Here is a 13,873-nt window from a genome sequence, read left to right as displayed (position 1 = left end):
TAACGAGCAAAGAACGAGCAACTTAAAGCGAGCGAGGGATAAGAGTCAATTATGATCTGAAATATTCATGATCCTTTAGTGCCTATAGAAATAAAAAAAGCTACTTAATGTACTAAAAGGCCACTCCCTCATTCTTGGGAGGTTTTCTACTATGTCTTTGCCCCTTCCAATTGCAAAGACTAAAAAATTATGAAGAGAAATGCTTTAAAAGGCACATGCTGATAGTCCAAGTTGTAGCACTTTAGGTGTCATAGCAACAATTCAATTTTGGTATAAAACAACTAAAATAGATTTTTTCATGGTTCCTTATGCATTGCTTTTACATTCACATAGATTTATGTCTTTGTTAGAAAGTTGGAAAAATCTCACTTCCTTTACTCCTTTGTTGTTAGAAAATTGACCACATTGAAAAGAAAAATCTCAAAACATCCTTGCTATGGTGGCTGATGCCAATAACAGTAAGAGAGATAATGAGAGGGTGGTCACATATAGACAAAGCTATGTCCCTTTATTTACTCACCCCTAAGCCACGCTCACAAAAACTAGCATTTTGCTTATTGTTACTAGCTAAAGTTCAAAATTATTGACAAAGGTTTCCTCGAAGAAAGCTAACAAAACATTAGCATGGATTTGTTCTTTTCTACGTTAGCCCATGAAGATTTTTTTTGCCTCTAGAATTGGGCAAAGTGTCGATCCACAGGATCGGAGGCAAACAAGCCTCATAGGATTGGTCTAGAACAATACATGTCATGATGACATCTTGTAATAAGTAAAGCCTAGGCCTTTGACCCTCAAGGCTCGGTGTGAGCTCAAGGTTGGTGTATATTTCTGATGTTCTTAATACTATCCACTCACACTTGTGAGTTTTGCAAAAACACAAAAGGATACTGTTGTATATTAAGAAAAACCTAAGCCCAAAGTGGCCAACGTCTCCCACATCGTCGTCATCATAGATTCATGTGTTGCAGTCCCTGAGGCGACGTGGGCTTTGCCTAGAGTAACTCTGCAATTGTGCTTTCTTTTAACCGTACTAGGATCATACCAATGCTTCATAAAGGGCACCAAATTTGGTGACCACATCATTCTAACTCTCCATACAAGTTGAACACGTCTTCCATTTTGAAAATTCAATGAAGTTAATTACTACGTTCAATTGATTGAACGTCTTCATGTTTGACAGAAATTCATGATCCAAGGCCTCCATCTAGCATTAGGGCAGTCTCGCACAAGCTGGAGTAGAACCCACGTCCCGCTGATCTCAATGAAACCCTGCTTGCTTCTCCCCACTCTGCCAATTTTGACAAAGCTGGCAAACGGCCACTTCTATCCCCGCTTTCAAAATTCTGCGTAGCTCATGCATAGAGCCTCATTAATCACTATGTTCCAAAATGGCTTACGAGGGCTTGGAGTTCTACCCCCGCCGTGCAGATGCACCCTTACACAATTTTGACCAATGATGTCCGTAGGTGGGGCTGAAGGGGGATGGAGGGTGTGGGATGAGGTCAATTTTCCTCAACAAAACAAGTCTTCAAGACAAATCACTTTTTGCCAACACTGCACATCCATCCAAACATTTGTGACACAAGCCTAAGTTTACATTAATAATGGATCACTACTATGGAGACAGTAGTATGTTTGCTCAATTTCAAAAACTCTTTGAGTAGCTTGAATCTCAAGAAATCCCCTTTCCTCTCTCTCTCTCTCTCTCTCTCTCTCTCTCTCTCTCTCTCTCTCTCTCTCTCTCTCTCTCTCTCTCTCTCTCTCGCGCGCAGATAAATGCATGCTGACTCATTTAATTGCATGGCGTCAAGCCCCCTCCCACCCCTCCTTTGCGTCCTCGTCCTTGGAAGGAGAGAGAGAGAGAGAGAGAGACAGAGAGAGAGAGAGAGAGAAACGATCGCAAAGAAAGAGAGCCAAATCAGAAGTATCAAGAGAGAGATAAATTTTGAGTCACAAGAAAATTTAGAAATTTTCTCATGTAGGAAAATGGAGACTTTTCCAATGTTTTTCATACAATGAATAACATCATGAGCTTGGCACCGCATACCTAGCTAGGTATGATTGGGGGTAGGGGACCACCGCCCACCCCCCCCCGCCCCGGGCCGACAGTCCCCTGCCCCAATCGTACCTAGCTAGGTATGCGGTGCCTCCCTTACAAAAGCTCATGATGTTGAGGTAAGTCACAATGTGAGAATTATTGTAAGAATTTGTCCAAAACTTCTTGTGAGTATGAAGGTGCATAAATACATCATTGAAGAGAGATGATGGGCATCTAAGCTCGCTCACCGCGGATACAACGAGGAAGCTGAATATCTTTAGGCATGAATAGTGCAGAGGTTAGTATCCTCAAAAAGCCCAACAAGATAAGATTCAGCTGCTTCTTCTAGAGCGAGAACAACAGAGCTTTGAAAGCACAGGTCGGTTTTGAAATCTTGGGCGATTTCTGGCACTAACCCTTGGAAGGGAATCTTGCAAATGAGAAGATCTGCACTTTTCTGGTACTTGCGAATTTCACGAAGAGCAACGGTGTCGGGCCTGAAGCGATGGGGCTTCTTGACACCACCAGTGGGAAGGTCCAACTTCCTTGCTGCCTTGGTGGCAAGCTACTTGCACGTGAGGAGTGAAGCAAGCACTCAGCTAGCCCCAGTGTCCATGGCTTTGATTCTCATACCATAACAGTATCCCCCCTCTCTCTCTCTCTCTCTCTCTCTCTCACACACCCATTCACGGAAGACCTTCCTCCAGATCACGATCTCTGAAAGATCTCTCACCTGCCATTCCACACTAGCGTTTCCAAACGCAATTCTCCAAGGCCTGGTGAGGCAAAAGATATTCGCTTGACCATCCCCCTATAGGGTCTCTCACCAGACCCTGCAGACTTGCATTTCGAAGCGCAATTCTAAAAGGCTAGGTGAGGAACCCTGCAATATCTCTCACCTAGCCCTCCAAACTTGCGTTTCCAAATGCTATTACTCAAGGCTTGGTGAGGATAATTTATGTGCCTTGAGGACCCCCTAAGTTAAAAATCATTGATCCTCACCAAGTCAAACATAGCCAAAAAAACTCATCTTCTCTCCATTTTGCATGTAAATGAAAAACATGCAACAATCCGCGTTGCAATCCGCTTCAAGTATGTACTACAAGGACACGAACAATGCCTATGTTCCAAGTTTGTTGGTGCATGTAAGAGTCCACAACTTAAGAATTATCCATTCACTAGTTTGTTGGTGCATGTATGAGTCCACAACTTAAGAATTATCCATTCACTAGACTAGTTTTGGAGTTTTCTTCACATGACATAATCTTTCACAAAACATATCTCATAGCCCCATCTGTTACTTCGATTCACATTGACTTTTGATACCAATTCAAAAGAAATCCACCTATTCACTAGTTGTACAAAAATCTATACAATGTGCTCTTTTCATGGGATCTATTCTTTTATGTGAGCTATTGGGGGATTCTTCTATTAGTTTAAAACTCGACGTCATAAATCTGATATAGATTGTACAAGAAATCAAGGAGATAATATATGTGGTAGGTAAAAGGCATAACTCAGATGATTGGCTTAGGGAGACCCTCGCCATTTGGTCAAGCCTTGCTATTGCAATAGTAAGTTACTAGGTGCACGTAACTTTCTATCCCTCAAGACTCGACATGAGCTTGAGGATGATTTGTATATTTCTCGGTGACTTTATAATACAATCACTCATAATTGTGAGTTTTGCAAAAAAAACAAAAAACAAAAAAAACCTAGATCAATACAAATAAAATCCCTTCACATTTAACTTTGTAGAGTTTGTCTATCATCAATGCTCATATCTTCTTTTACAAATAAGAAAGTGTAGGCTTCAGAGCTCTTATTCTCTATCACTACATAGCACACTACATAGAAGGGGGAAAATTTGGGAAAATAGAACGTTTAGCTCTTATAAGGTTAGGATGTATTTGTGTGGTCCAACGTTTCTTCTCTTATCAAAATAAAATGTAATAAATTTCTTTCTATGACTCTACTATACAAAAAGGAACCCCCCTTCCACTACTGAAGCATACACATTGCTTTTTCCTTTAGGCAATCTTTTCACATCGAGAGTGTTATTAAAAAAAATACAAGAGGATATCTACATCCATACTATAAACTACAATGAGAACAACTACAGATAAAGCATCACATATGTCTAAAGCATCACATATGTCTATCTCGACTGACTAAACAATCCTTGCAAATCCTTTTAGCACCTGCTCAAAGCAAACCTGATAGTTGATGCCCAACAAGTTGAAAAGACATGAGTATCTTATAAAGCATTGATTGCACATAGGAAATTCAATGTTATCAAGACCTACAACATCCTTTTAAACATTATCAGCCATACAAAAACTCTTGTACTTGTGTTTTTGACACAATCCTAAATTGATCAAGTAGTGTTCCCACCATTTTCTAGATCCGTATTAATCATTGCTTATTTTGATTCATAAAAGGCAAGTAAAGAAAATTCTATACTTGTGGAAGAGATGTTTTCTTTTGTAATCAAGCAAAACCAAAATTTCTCACCATTTATCAAACTTGAGATTCACTTTTTAAGTTTCTACCATCTTTTTCTTTCCATCCTCTAGACTCCTGATTTCAATTTCCAATGGACTTTTTCATAGCACCACCAATAAAGTTAAAAAATTATTAGCCTTCATTGACAATCCCTTGATGCTAAAAGACATCCAATCAAGGGCTTCATTATAGCATTTTATGATAGCATTTCGATAACTTCAAATACTTAGCAGGTAGTCAATACAGATAATCATACAATAGTGTCATTCAAGAAATAGATGAGCGTGATTAGTATTGTGATGTGGATGATGGAGATGTAAGTACAAGTGAAGCAACAAACTACATCAATAGTATGGATACCAAGGAGAAGGTTATTAATGTGTTTGTTGTACCTTTGTCGTGGCTTCTTTTTTGATAGATTTCATTCGTACTATGCCTTTTCTCTTCTTTAGTTTCATCTCTAGTACACTTCTAATTTTCTTAATAATAGTCTCCTTTACTAATTTCGGAGATTTCAATCTTGGTAGTGATAGAAAACTAGTGTGCTTGCCTACTGCATCTTTGTGTTTAAAATCAACATGGTTTTTGTTAATTTTAAGATCTCTTTTTGTCTATGCATAGCAAAAGTAAAAGTACAATTATTGTCAATATCATATGTTATTGCATCATGTATATCAATATATTGGCAAGCATTATTGTGTAGCTTTGATGTTAAGATGATCTAGCATTGAATACAAGAAAAGTTAGGTTCATGTTTATTTGATCACACATGACTTTAACATCAAAATAGGTATATGGATTACCTATCAAAACAACCGATCTTCTATACCTAGGTAAGTTCATAGGAGGCACTAAAGAGTATTAAAAAAACCCACTTTTACATGATGCATACATGCAACTAAAGCTTGGAGGAAGTGGACATGGAAGACAAAAACAATTGAACGTGGTCAATATTATCTATCTATTTTTATTCTTTGCTCGATGTTTATCCCTTGCTCGCTTTTCACTGCTCGTTAAATGGTATCACCCGTAGCTGATCAAACAAATCTTTTATCCGAGGCATGAGAAATCTATTTTTGATAGTGATATGGTCTAGTGCTCGATAGTCCATACACATACGATATGTACCATCTTTCTTTTGCACTAAAAGAACTGGACAACAAAAGGGAGAGGAACTAGGCCTCACCATACCAATTCATGTACTTGCCTCATGATCTCCTCTTGTTGAGCTTGTGAGACTCGATAAGGAGGCTTGTTAGGCGGTGAGCTTCCTAGAAAGAGCTCAATGCGATGGTCATCATCCCCTCGTTTTGGAGGCAAGTCCATAGGGATATCATTGAAGAACATATCTTGAATCCTTTCAGAAAATTCGACAAGTCTAACTCTTCTTGATTCATACCATTTATATTTGATGAAACATTAGGATCTTTTAGAGACTCTTTGACAAAAATCATGTACACAGAAACTGAGCTCTTCATTGATTTATCAAAAGCAGGAGGATTTACAAGTGGAATAGTGCGACCACGCTCACTAGCATCTATATACATGTTCTTTCCCATGTAGGTAAAATAGATTCTCCTTGTAGGGAACTTCATATTGGCAGCCATGCGATCAAACCATGGCTCCTCTAGGATAGCATCCTCATGTTGGAGAGGAGAGATGAAAAAGTCTTCTTTGTCAACATAGCGTTGTACATGAAGCCTCAACTTCCCAATGAAGGGAGTAACGGAGGCTTGTTGTCCCTTGAAAGCTGTGTCAGCCATTACCATATCTCCCATCTCGAAAGATTGAATTCCCAATTGGTGGCCAACTCCGTTGATATGAAGTTGTGAGTAGAGCCAGGGTCAAACAAGATGAAGGCATCATGCTCTCTTACCTTTCCCAAAGCATAGGAAAGTGATGATCCTTTGCAATGAATGTCCTCTTTTGGAGCTTCGATGGTGGAAGCCCTAGGAGTCTCATTGCAAGCATTATTATTGGGGCAAGAACGGTAGCCATGTCCTTGCTCCCCACACTTGAAACACTTATGGCCCTTGCAAAAAGCTTCAAGCTCTTTTTGCCTTTGTAAGTTCCCTTCTCCTTGGACCGATTGTTATTGTTGTTGGAAGTGCCTTGAGAAGAATTTTGAGCATTGGTTTTCCCCTTTGCATCATGTTTGTCTTTGTTTTCCATGGGCCTCACATTCCGTCTAGCCCCTTGATGGAAATTGATGCGTGAAGAAACCATGGTCTGATGGATTACCTCGCTGATAGAACCAGGCCGTTGAGAGTTGATGTATTCGGCCATCTCTTTAGGTAATCCCACACAAAATTGCTGCTTTTGCGCGACAAAGTCTATCTTTTGAAAGACGGTAGCTTTGAGATGTAAATACCAAACTTTTCTATATACTTGTGGATAGACTCATGAGAGAGAAGCTTCAAACTGCACCATTCGCTAAGCACTTTGTCCTGTGCATCGCTTGCAAGGAATCGCTTCATTATGGAAACTCGTAGAGTTTTCCATGTCTTTGAGGCTTTGCCGTTTCCACGAAGGCTAGCCCACCATTGACGAGTTGATTTTTGGAAGTGCATAGCTACATGGTGTAGCTTAAAGGACTCTGTGAATCCCTTGTCTCCAAAGGTCGCATCAAATTGATGGATGAAAGCCAACACTTTGTGGGTATCACCAAATGTGCCATCATAGGTGAGAAAAGAGATACTCTTTCCTCCCTCCTTGAACTTCTTTAGTTTTTGTGACCTTTGCCATGCAAGGTATGATTTGTGATGTCCTCCCCTCTTGTATTCTCTAGGAGAATAGCCGTAGATTTCTTTGGAAGAGGAGGAAGGTGAACAAGAAAGAGAAGAGGGTGGCCTCTTTCTAGCCCTTTCTTTGTTTGTTTCCTCTCTTCCCTTCCCGAATGGAGAGGAGAAGAATTGTGTGTTGATCTTTTCCTCTTGGGAGGAGTGGGCAATCGTCTAGACCGCCATCTTCATGGAGCCACATCTTCAGAGGAACTTAAAGTCTCATTTCTTTCTTGCTCTTTGGATTCCTCCTCTCGTATGGGAGAGAGTCTTCTCTTGGGGGTCTCTTCAAGAGGCCTCCTAAGCTCTCACTCCTCTTGGAGAGGAAGGTAAATTCGATAAGCGCAAAGTTGTTGAGTAACTTCGGCTTGCAAAGCAGGGTTGCCCATAGCTTGCTTCAACCTAGTTATGAGATAATTCACAAACATGGGGGCATCATCATTAGAACCTTCATGTGCAAAATCAAAGGTATCTATGTTCATTATACTCTCTTGGTTATTGTCAGCCATGTTAACAAAATTTATGTACGTACTTAGTGTATGCTTTGGCAATTCAAAACCTTAGTTGCCACTCCTCTTAGCCTTTGAAAATTGGCTCTTAAGTATCTACACCCACGGCTCGAAGTGGTTAATTATAGAGAGTAGTTGAGTAGGTCTAACATAGCAGAGTTGTCGAGGGCTATCTCCTTTTGAACTTATTATGGCTCAATAATGGTGAAGCTGTAGGCAAGTTTAAAAAGACTCCATTATTAAGTCCAAAGCTCCCGAGGTGTGCACCATATCCCACATAGTGGGCTCAGCAAAACCAATAATAGATCCTAGTTCCACTTATTGTAATATAATTAACAACGTCAACAATTTATAGGCTACTTAAGGACCTATCTTCTTAAGCAAGAAGAGAGAAACCAAATGCTTTGATACCAATGTAATGGAATTGGCCTATTAACTTGAGAGTAGCGTAAATTAGAGAGAGTTATTTTATGAAATTACTTTGGGAGCATAGCAGGTGAACATAATTGATGGTAGCAACATAAACATAGATTTACTTAACTTGGCATGAACAATACTTTTGCAAGAGAGAGTATTTAGAGAACATGACAACAATTGAGGACCAAATTTATGTGGAGCCGGTCCCCACTCCAATAGGCATTTGTCTTATGGTTTCTCCCATCAAGAGAGACTTGCTACAATACAATCTTTGTGTTCCTCGTGACCTAGGTGATGCAATGAAGATGGAAAGCTTCATGCATCATGAGCATAACATAAAATTTGGGGAAAGCATTAACTATCCCAAGCCTCACTCCTAAGACCTCAAATACCTTCGAAGGTGGAGAGAGCTAGAAGGGAATGAGGGTAGGGAAGAGCAAGAAGAAACATTTCATAGGAGAAAGAATTAGTTCCTCACTTATCATCACTCTTCTTGCTAGCATACATAATAGCATAGTAATGAAGATGGAGAAGATGGCAATCTTAAGCATTGAATCATGGCTCTTGGTTGGATTTTCACTCCATAGCCAAGAGTGTCGGTGTAGGCTCTCAAACTCTCTACTTGCTTGGAGAAGGAGAGGGAGCTCTTGCACTTTGCACTTCACACAATGAGAGTGTGTGTGGGAGAGTATACCCCCTAAGCAAGCCTCCTACTTGCTTTGGACGACCCCCCCTTGTAGCTCATGCTGGAAACTCATTGGACCCCTCCAGGCCTAGCCAATCATATGTAGGAGTCATATCAAGCAACAAGCGTAGCCTTGGGAAAAGTGTCCCCCTTTTTCCTTTGAGATAGGGGACTTGATAAATGAAAAAACAATTAATTAAATGTTCTAAATTATCATTGGACCCCATGGGTGGCCAACCAATAGGCTTAAGGCATACCATGAGGGAAACATGAGGAGGAACTTGACAAGTGTCCCTCTTGCTTTCTTTGTACCAAGCATGCCTTATGTGAGTGTGTGTGGTCTCTCTCTCATCCCCTCTCTTTTAGGGATCTCCTCCTCCTTGTAGGGATTAGCTTTGACTTTTGTGCCACCTCAAGCCCCTCAACCTTGGGCCTAGTTCTCACCATAATCTTGGCCCTTAAGCCCCTCAAACTTGGGCTAGGTTCTCACCTCAAGTACAACCCTAGCATCTCAAGCATGACAAGCACCTCAAGCATCTCAATCATCAAGCACCTCAAGCATCTTAGTCATTAAGCACGACAAGCACCGCAAGCACCTTAAGCTTGGGCCGGATTCCCACCTCAAGCTCCACCTCAAGCTCAACCCTAGCTTACCTAAGGTCAAAGGACTTTTACACTAATTATTGGAGGTCTTCAATGAAGCTAACCCTAAGGTCTGTATTCTCCATGGGTTAGACTTTCTCTTTGATAGACCATCTCTCATTTGGGCCCCTTTACCATTGGCCCCGTGTTGAGATATATCTATAAGCACATGTCTATATCCTACCCCTTGTTCCCGTTTATTCTCCCACATTAAATGATTAGTTTAATATGAGAAAATCATTTGCGTTGGTTAGATATTAGATTTTATGATAGGCACTCTCATTTACAATGAGATATAAGGCGCATTGACGGTTGTGACAAACCCAACCTTTCTTGCTTGTACAAAGCACATTGAGGTGCATTATCACTATGTTAAGGAGAGACTCTCAGTCGGAGAGGTCATCTTGGATTATGTGCCAACATAGGACAACCTTGTAGATCTCTTCACATAGCTCAAGGCTAAGATAAAAACAACAACACAATTGACTGCTTTTACGGTTGTGAATCCTCCATTCAGACAGTGTGGAACACCATTGTAAATGCTATTGGTGAGATGATGACATCCCAAGGTTCCATTTCATGTTCTTAGTTCACCATCCTGTAGGAGGAATTTTAAGAGGCTAGAAACAACTTTGAAGAGTATAGAAAGGAAAAATTCTGCCTAAAAGATCTCAACATCAAATAGATAAAAAAAAAGATGGGCAAATCATCATAGTTTAGAAACAAAAATTGGATCATCTAACTGCCCAAAACTCTATTTTGGAAGAAGAGAAAAAGAAAATGCGCAAGGAAAACAATGCACTAAATTCTCTTCTCGATCAAAAAAGGGTTGCTTTGAGTACTCTTTAAACAATTCACAACGCTCTTAAACATTCAATTATGAATAAATCCATCAACCAGTCACTGTCGGACATATTTAACCTAGAAGGTAATATGACATTGAATCTGGAAGATTTGCAAAACTTAGTGGGTTAATTTTGATTTGGATGCAAATTCTAAAGAGTATACTACCAGATTAGTCAACCTAACCGAAAGAGGGTGATGAAGAAGAAGAAGAAGATGATGACGACAAAGAGAAGAAGGAGACCATGGAGCTAGCTTAAGTAATAGCAAAAATGAAGATGATGACGACGAAGAGAAGAAGGAGCCTATGGAGCTAGCTTAAGCAATAGCAAGGATGATGATGATGATGATAATGAACAACCTCCTCCAACACCAGGTTCGTGGAAATTGGTGGTGAGCACACTAGCAATACATAAGGAGCCACAAAGGCAAGAGGGCAAGCTGAGGACTAGACTCAAAATTGGAAGGATCAGATCCAATCTAATCCAACTTAGGAGCACACTCACAAAGAGTCACTAGGGAAACAATGCAAGAGTCCCATAGAGTAAGCAAAGGCAAGGGTATTCTTATAGATCTAGATTCAAACACTAATTTGGATTACTCTATTAAATTGCTACGTCTGAACAAGCATCTACAAAAGAAAAAGGCTATGTAGATCTAGGAATACTTACATGATGATGTTGCCTATTTGGATATTGAATGATTCTAGATGCTTTCTGTGTGGGCCCAACAAATGGTACAATAGTGGTAGATGGTATGCTATCATGATGATGCTGCCTATTTGGATTTAGAGAAATTCTAGATGCTTTATGTGGGGGCCCAATGAATGGTACAAAAATGGTAGATTATAAGCTATCATCATGAACAAAATTCTTGTCAATCACCCCCTCATCCTAGCACCATTCAATGACTGTAAAGAATACAAGAGTAATTGATTACTGATGATGGTGTTGCGGTCCTCCTCAACTGCAATATCCATCCACTATGAATCTTTAAAGTTTGGCACTCCAACTAAAAATATTATTGGGTGATCAACCAATGTATAACTACTCTTTATTGTTGCTTATTTTAACAGCTTTCCTTACAAAACCATTGCATGCAATTTTTCAAGATTGAGTATTTTTAAGAACCTAATTTTTCATTGTGGTAAGATCAAAAATCAAATAGAAAATCCTATAATTAGGGTATAGAATGCCCTCGGAAACAAATTTTTAGATTCTTTTTTAGACGAAATTGCATTTATTCAAATCCCTATAAACGAGGACATTCCTATTTTGGTGCCAAAATAGTAGGCCTATTGTCAAAGCTTTTTCTTGACCGAATGAAATTTGGCCTAAGAAGGCATGCTGAACTTTTTAGGTTTAAGTTCTTAGATTATTGAATTTTAAAATTTTCTTATGATGTGCATATTTCTTGCATTTTGAAGCTTCCAAAGTTATAGCTATTCTTTATTTTGAGAATGTATTGGAGTTGTAGCAAAGTGGAAATAACGCCCACGAAGTCCATGAATTTTAATATTTAGAGATGCTATTGACCACACACCCAACACAACCAGATTAATTAAAGTATGTATATATAGAAGTGGTGGTACGGTAGAGACCATGCAAAAAGGTTAATTAAGAACTTGTAGAAAAGTCCAAGCTATTCAAGGTTTATAGATGCTCTTGATGCAGCAATGCTTAAATATAAGAGGTGGTAGATGTGACGCACGTAGGAGAGTGAAGAGTGGACACAAGTAAAGTTTGGAAGAGAAGGTCTACAGAGGTTTGATGCACCTCATTGTGCATAGTTCATCTGGAATCAGATACGCTCAACCCTATCCTTTGATCCATACCATCTTGATTGGCCTTTGGTTCACCCTTGTTGGGGAGTATAATTATGGCTCTACATGAGGCACTAATCAATGACCTCAACCAAACCTCTTCATCTGCAAAGCCTGGTGGTGCTTCTCAAGTTCAACACCTTATGATGCAAGGAATCACTACTATAGCCAATTCTTCTATTGGGCTGCCTACACTTCTTCCTTATCTTGTTAACTTGGGTACCCCACCTCTCCACTTGAAGACGCAATAAATAGATTGCATATTCTTGCTGCTATTTCCCCTATCACAATGCTGGGACAATCTTCTCTTCCACATTCCACATCGACACATGAAGAGGTTGTGGATAGGGATGCTTCTTTGATGCCTACTATGAATGCCAAGGAGAACTCAAGTGACTTCAATTTTTTCATTTCCAATGCATGTAAAAATGTTTTGGGGAAAGCTCTTATAGAATCTGAACATTGAGAGGCTGCTAATGCTTGTTCTTTGCCAAAAGCTAGGCTAAAGGCTATAGAAGCACCCCCACAACTAAACTTGAATAGTATACAAGACGAGATTGATGTCCAATAGTGAAGAGATTTCTCACTTGATAACACGGTCATGAATATTAATTTCTAGCCTTATAAAATTAATTTCCAACTTAAATTGGCCAGTTCAGTCCAAGGAAAATAACTTAAAGAGATTGATCAAGTGTTAATGGACCAACCGGTCAAGGCTTGGGACCAAAAAAGGAATTTCCATAAAAGAGCAAGGGTAATTGCTAATTAATTATCTTATCCATATGTATAAGTAAAGGAAGGATAAATGTATCCTGGGCATCCTTGATCAAAAGTACAAGGCAAAGGAAATGATCGCTTGAGCAATTATACAAGTCTAAAAATAGAAAGTGATTGGTTAAGCTCAAGTCATTAGAATAACTCTCTAGACTCTAAGTATGAATTCTAGAAAGCCTAAGGGTGAAATTCTAACTTGTCTCATGAAATGTTTAAATTTAGTAGGTCTAGATTTAGCAGATTTTGGGAGCAGTTTGGCGGCACCTCCAAAGCACAGGAGGTGAAAGTTTCAAAGCCCAAAGGATGAGTTTTATCTTTTCCAAATTTTATCCCTATTTAGTAGATCCTAAATTAGTAGCTAGGATGTAGCCCCGGGTCAGCTTCATAAGACTCCAAGGTTTGTGCAAAGGTCTTGTACCTGAGCTAATTAATTAAAAGGTAAGTTTATGGTTTTTATTGAATGAAAGGGAGAAGCTAGAGACTAAGGTTAGATCAAGCCTTCCTCATTTAATAATTTGGCTCTAGTCTTTGTTTTCTAAGCTTAGGTAGGCCACATGTCTAAAGTAGCACACACTTGTTTTGTGTGAATTGAATAAGTGTGTGTGGTATGTGTACTTACGAAGCAAAGTCCAAGACAAGTGGGGGTGAGTTCTAGCATGAAAGGCAAGAGGGGAAACATGTTGGGCATGCTTGAGTTGCACTAGGAGGTGTTTCCACCTCATTGTTTTGGAATGAAGCATCTTTTTTTTTCTCTCTTTAGTTGGAAGGTCTAGACCCACCATGGATTCGCTTCATTTGAAGGAACAAGAAGGGTTTATCATGAGAATATTTATTCTCGATTCTATCATCACAATCTGT

The 13,873-nt window shown here is 39.5% G+C and overlaps 2 protein-coding genes across 2 annotated transcripts in view; one reads left to right on the top strand and one right to left on the bottom strand.

The window, feature by feature from the left end:
- The window catches only part of LOC147446429 (uncharacterized), an 80,424-nt gene that overhangs the window by 58,478 nt on the left and 8,073 nt on the right, over positions 1 to 13,873 (top strand). The gene's annotated exons all lie outside the window — the stretch shown is intronic.
- LOC147446430 (histone H3.2-like) lies at positions 2,273 to 2,778 on the bottom strand. The gene is made up of 3 exons (XM_086525653.1): positions 2,736 to 2,778; positions 2,455 to 2,587; positions 2,273 to 2,345 (listed from the first exon to the last, which is right to left on the bottom strand). The coding sequence occupies exons 1-3, from the start codon at positions 2,776 to 2,778 to the stop codon at positions 2,273 to 2,275; spliced, it is 249 nt and encodes an 82-aa protein (XP_086381779.1).

Source organism: Adiantum capillus-veneris, chromosome 12 (genome assembly GCF_014529385.1).
Source record: "Adiantum capillus-veneris isolate H3 chromosome 12, ASM1452938v2, whole genome shotgun sequence".
NCBI lineage: Eukaryota > Viridiplantae > Streptophyta > Polypodiopsida > Polypodiales > Pteridaceae > Adiantum > Adiantum capillus-veneris.
Note: the sequence above shows the minus strand (reverse complement) of the source record. Positions and strands in the feature narration are given on the sequence as shown.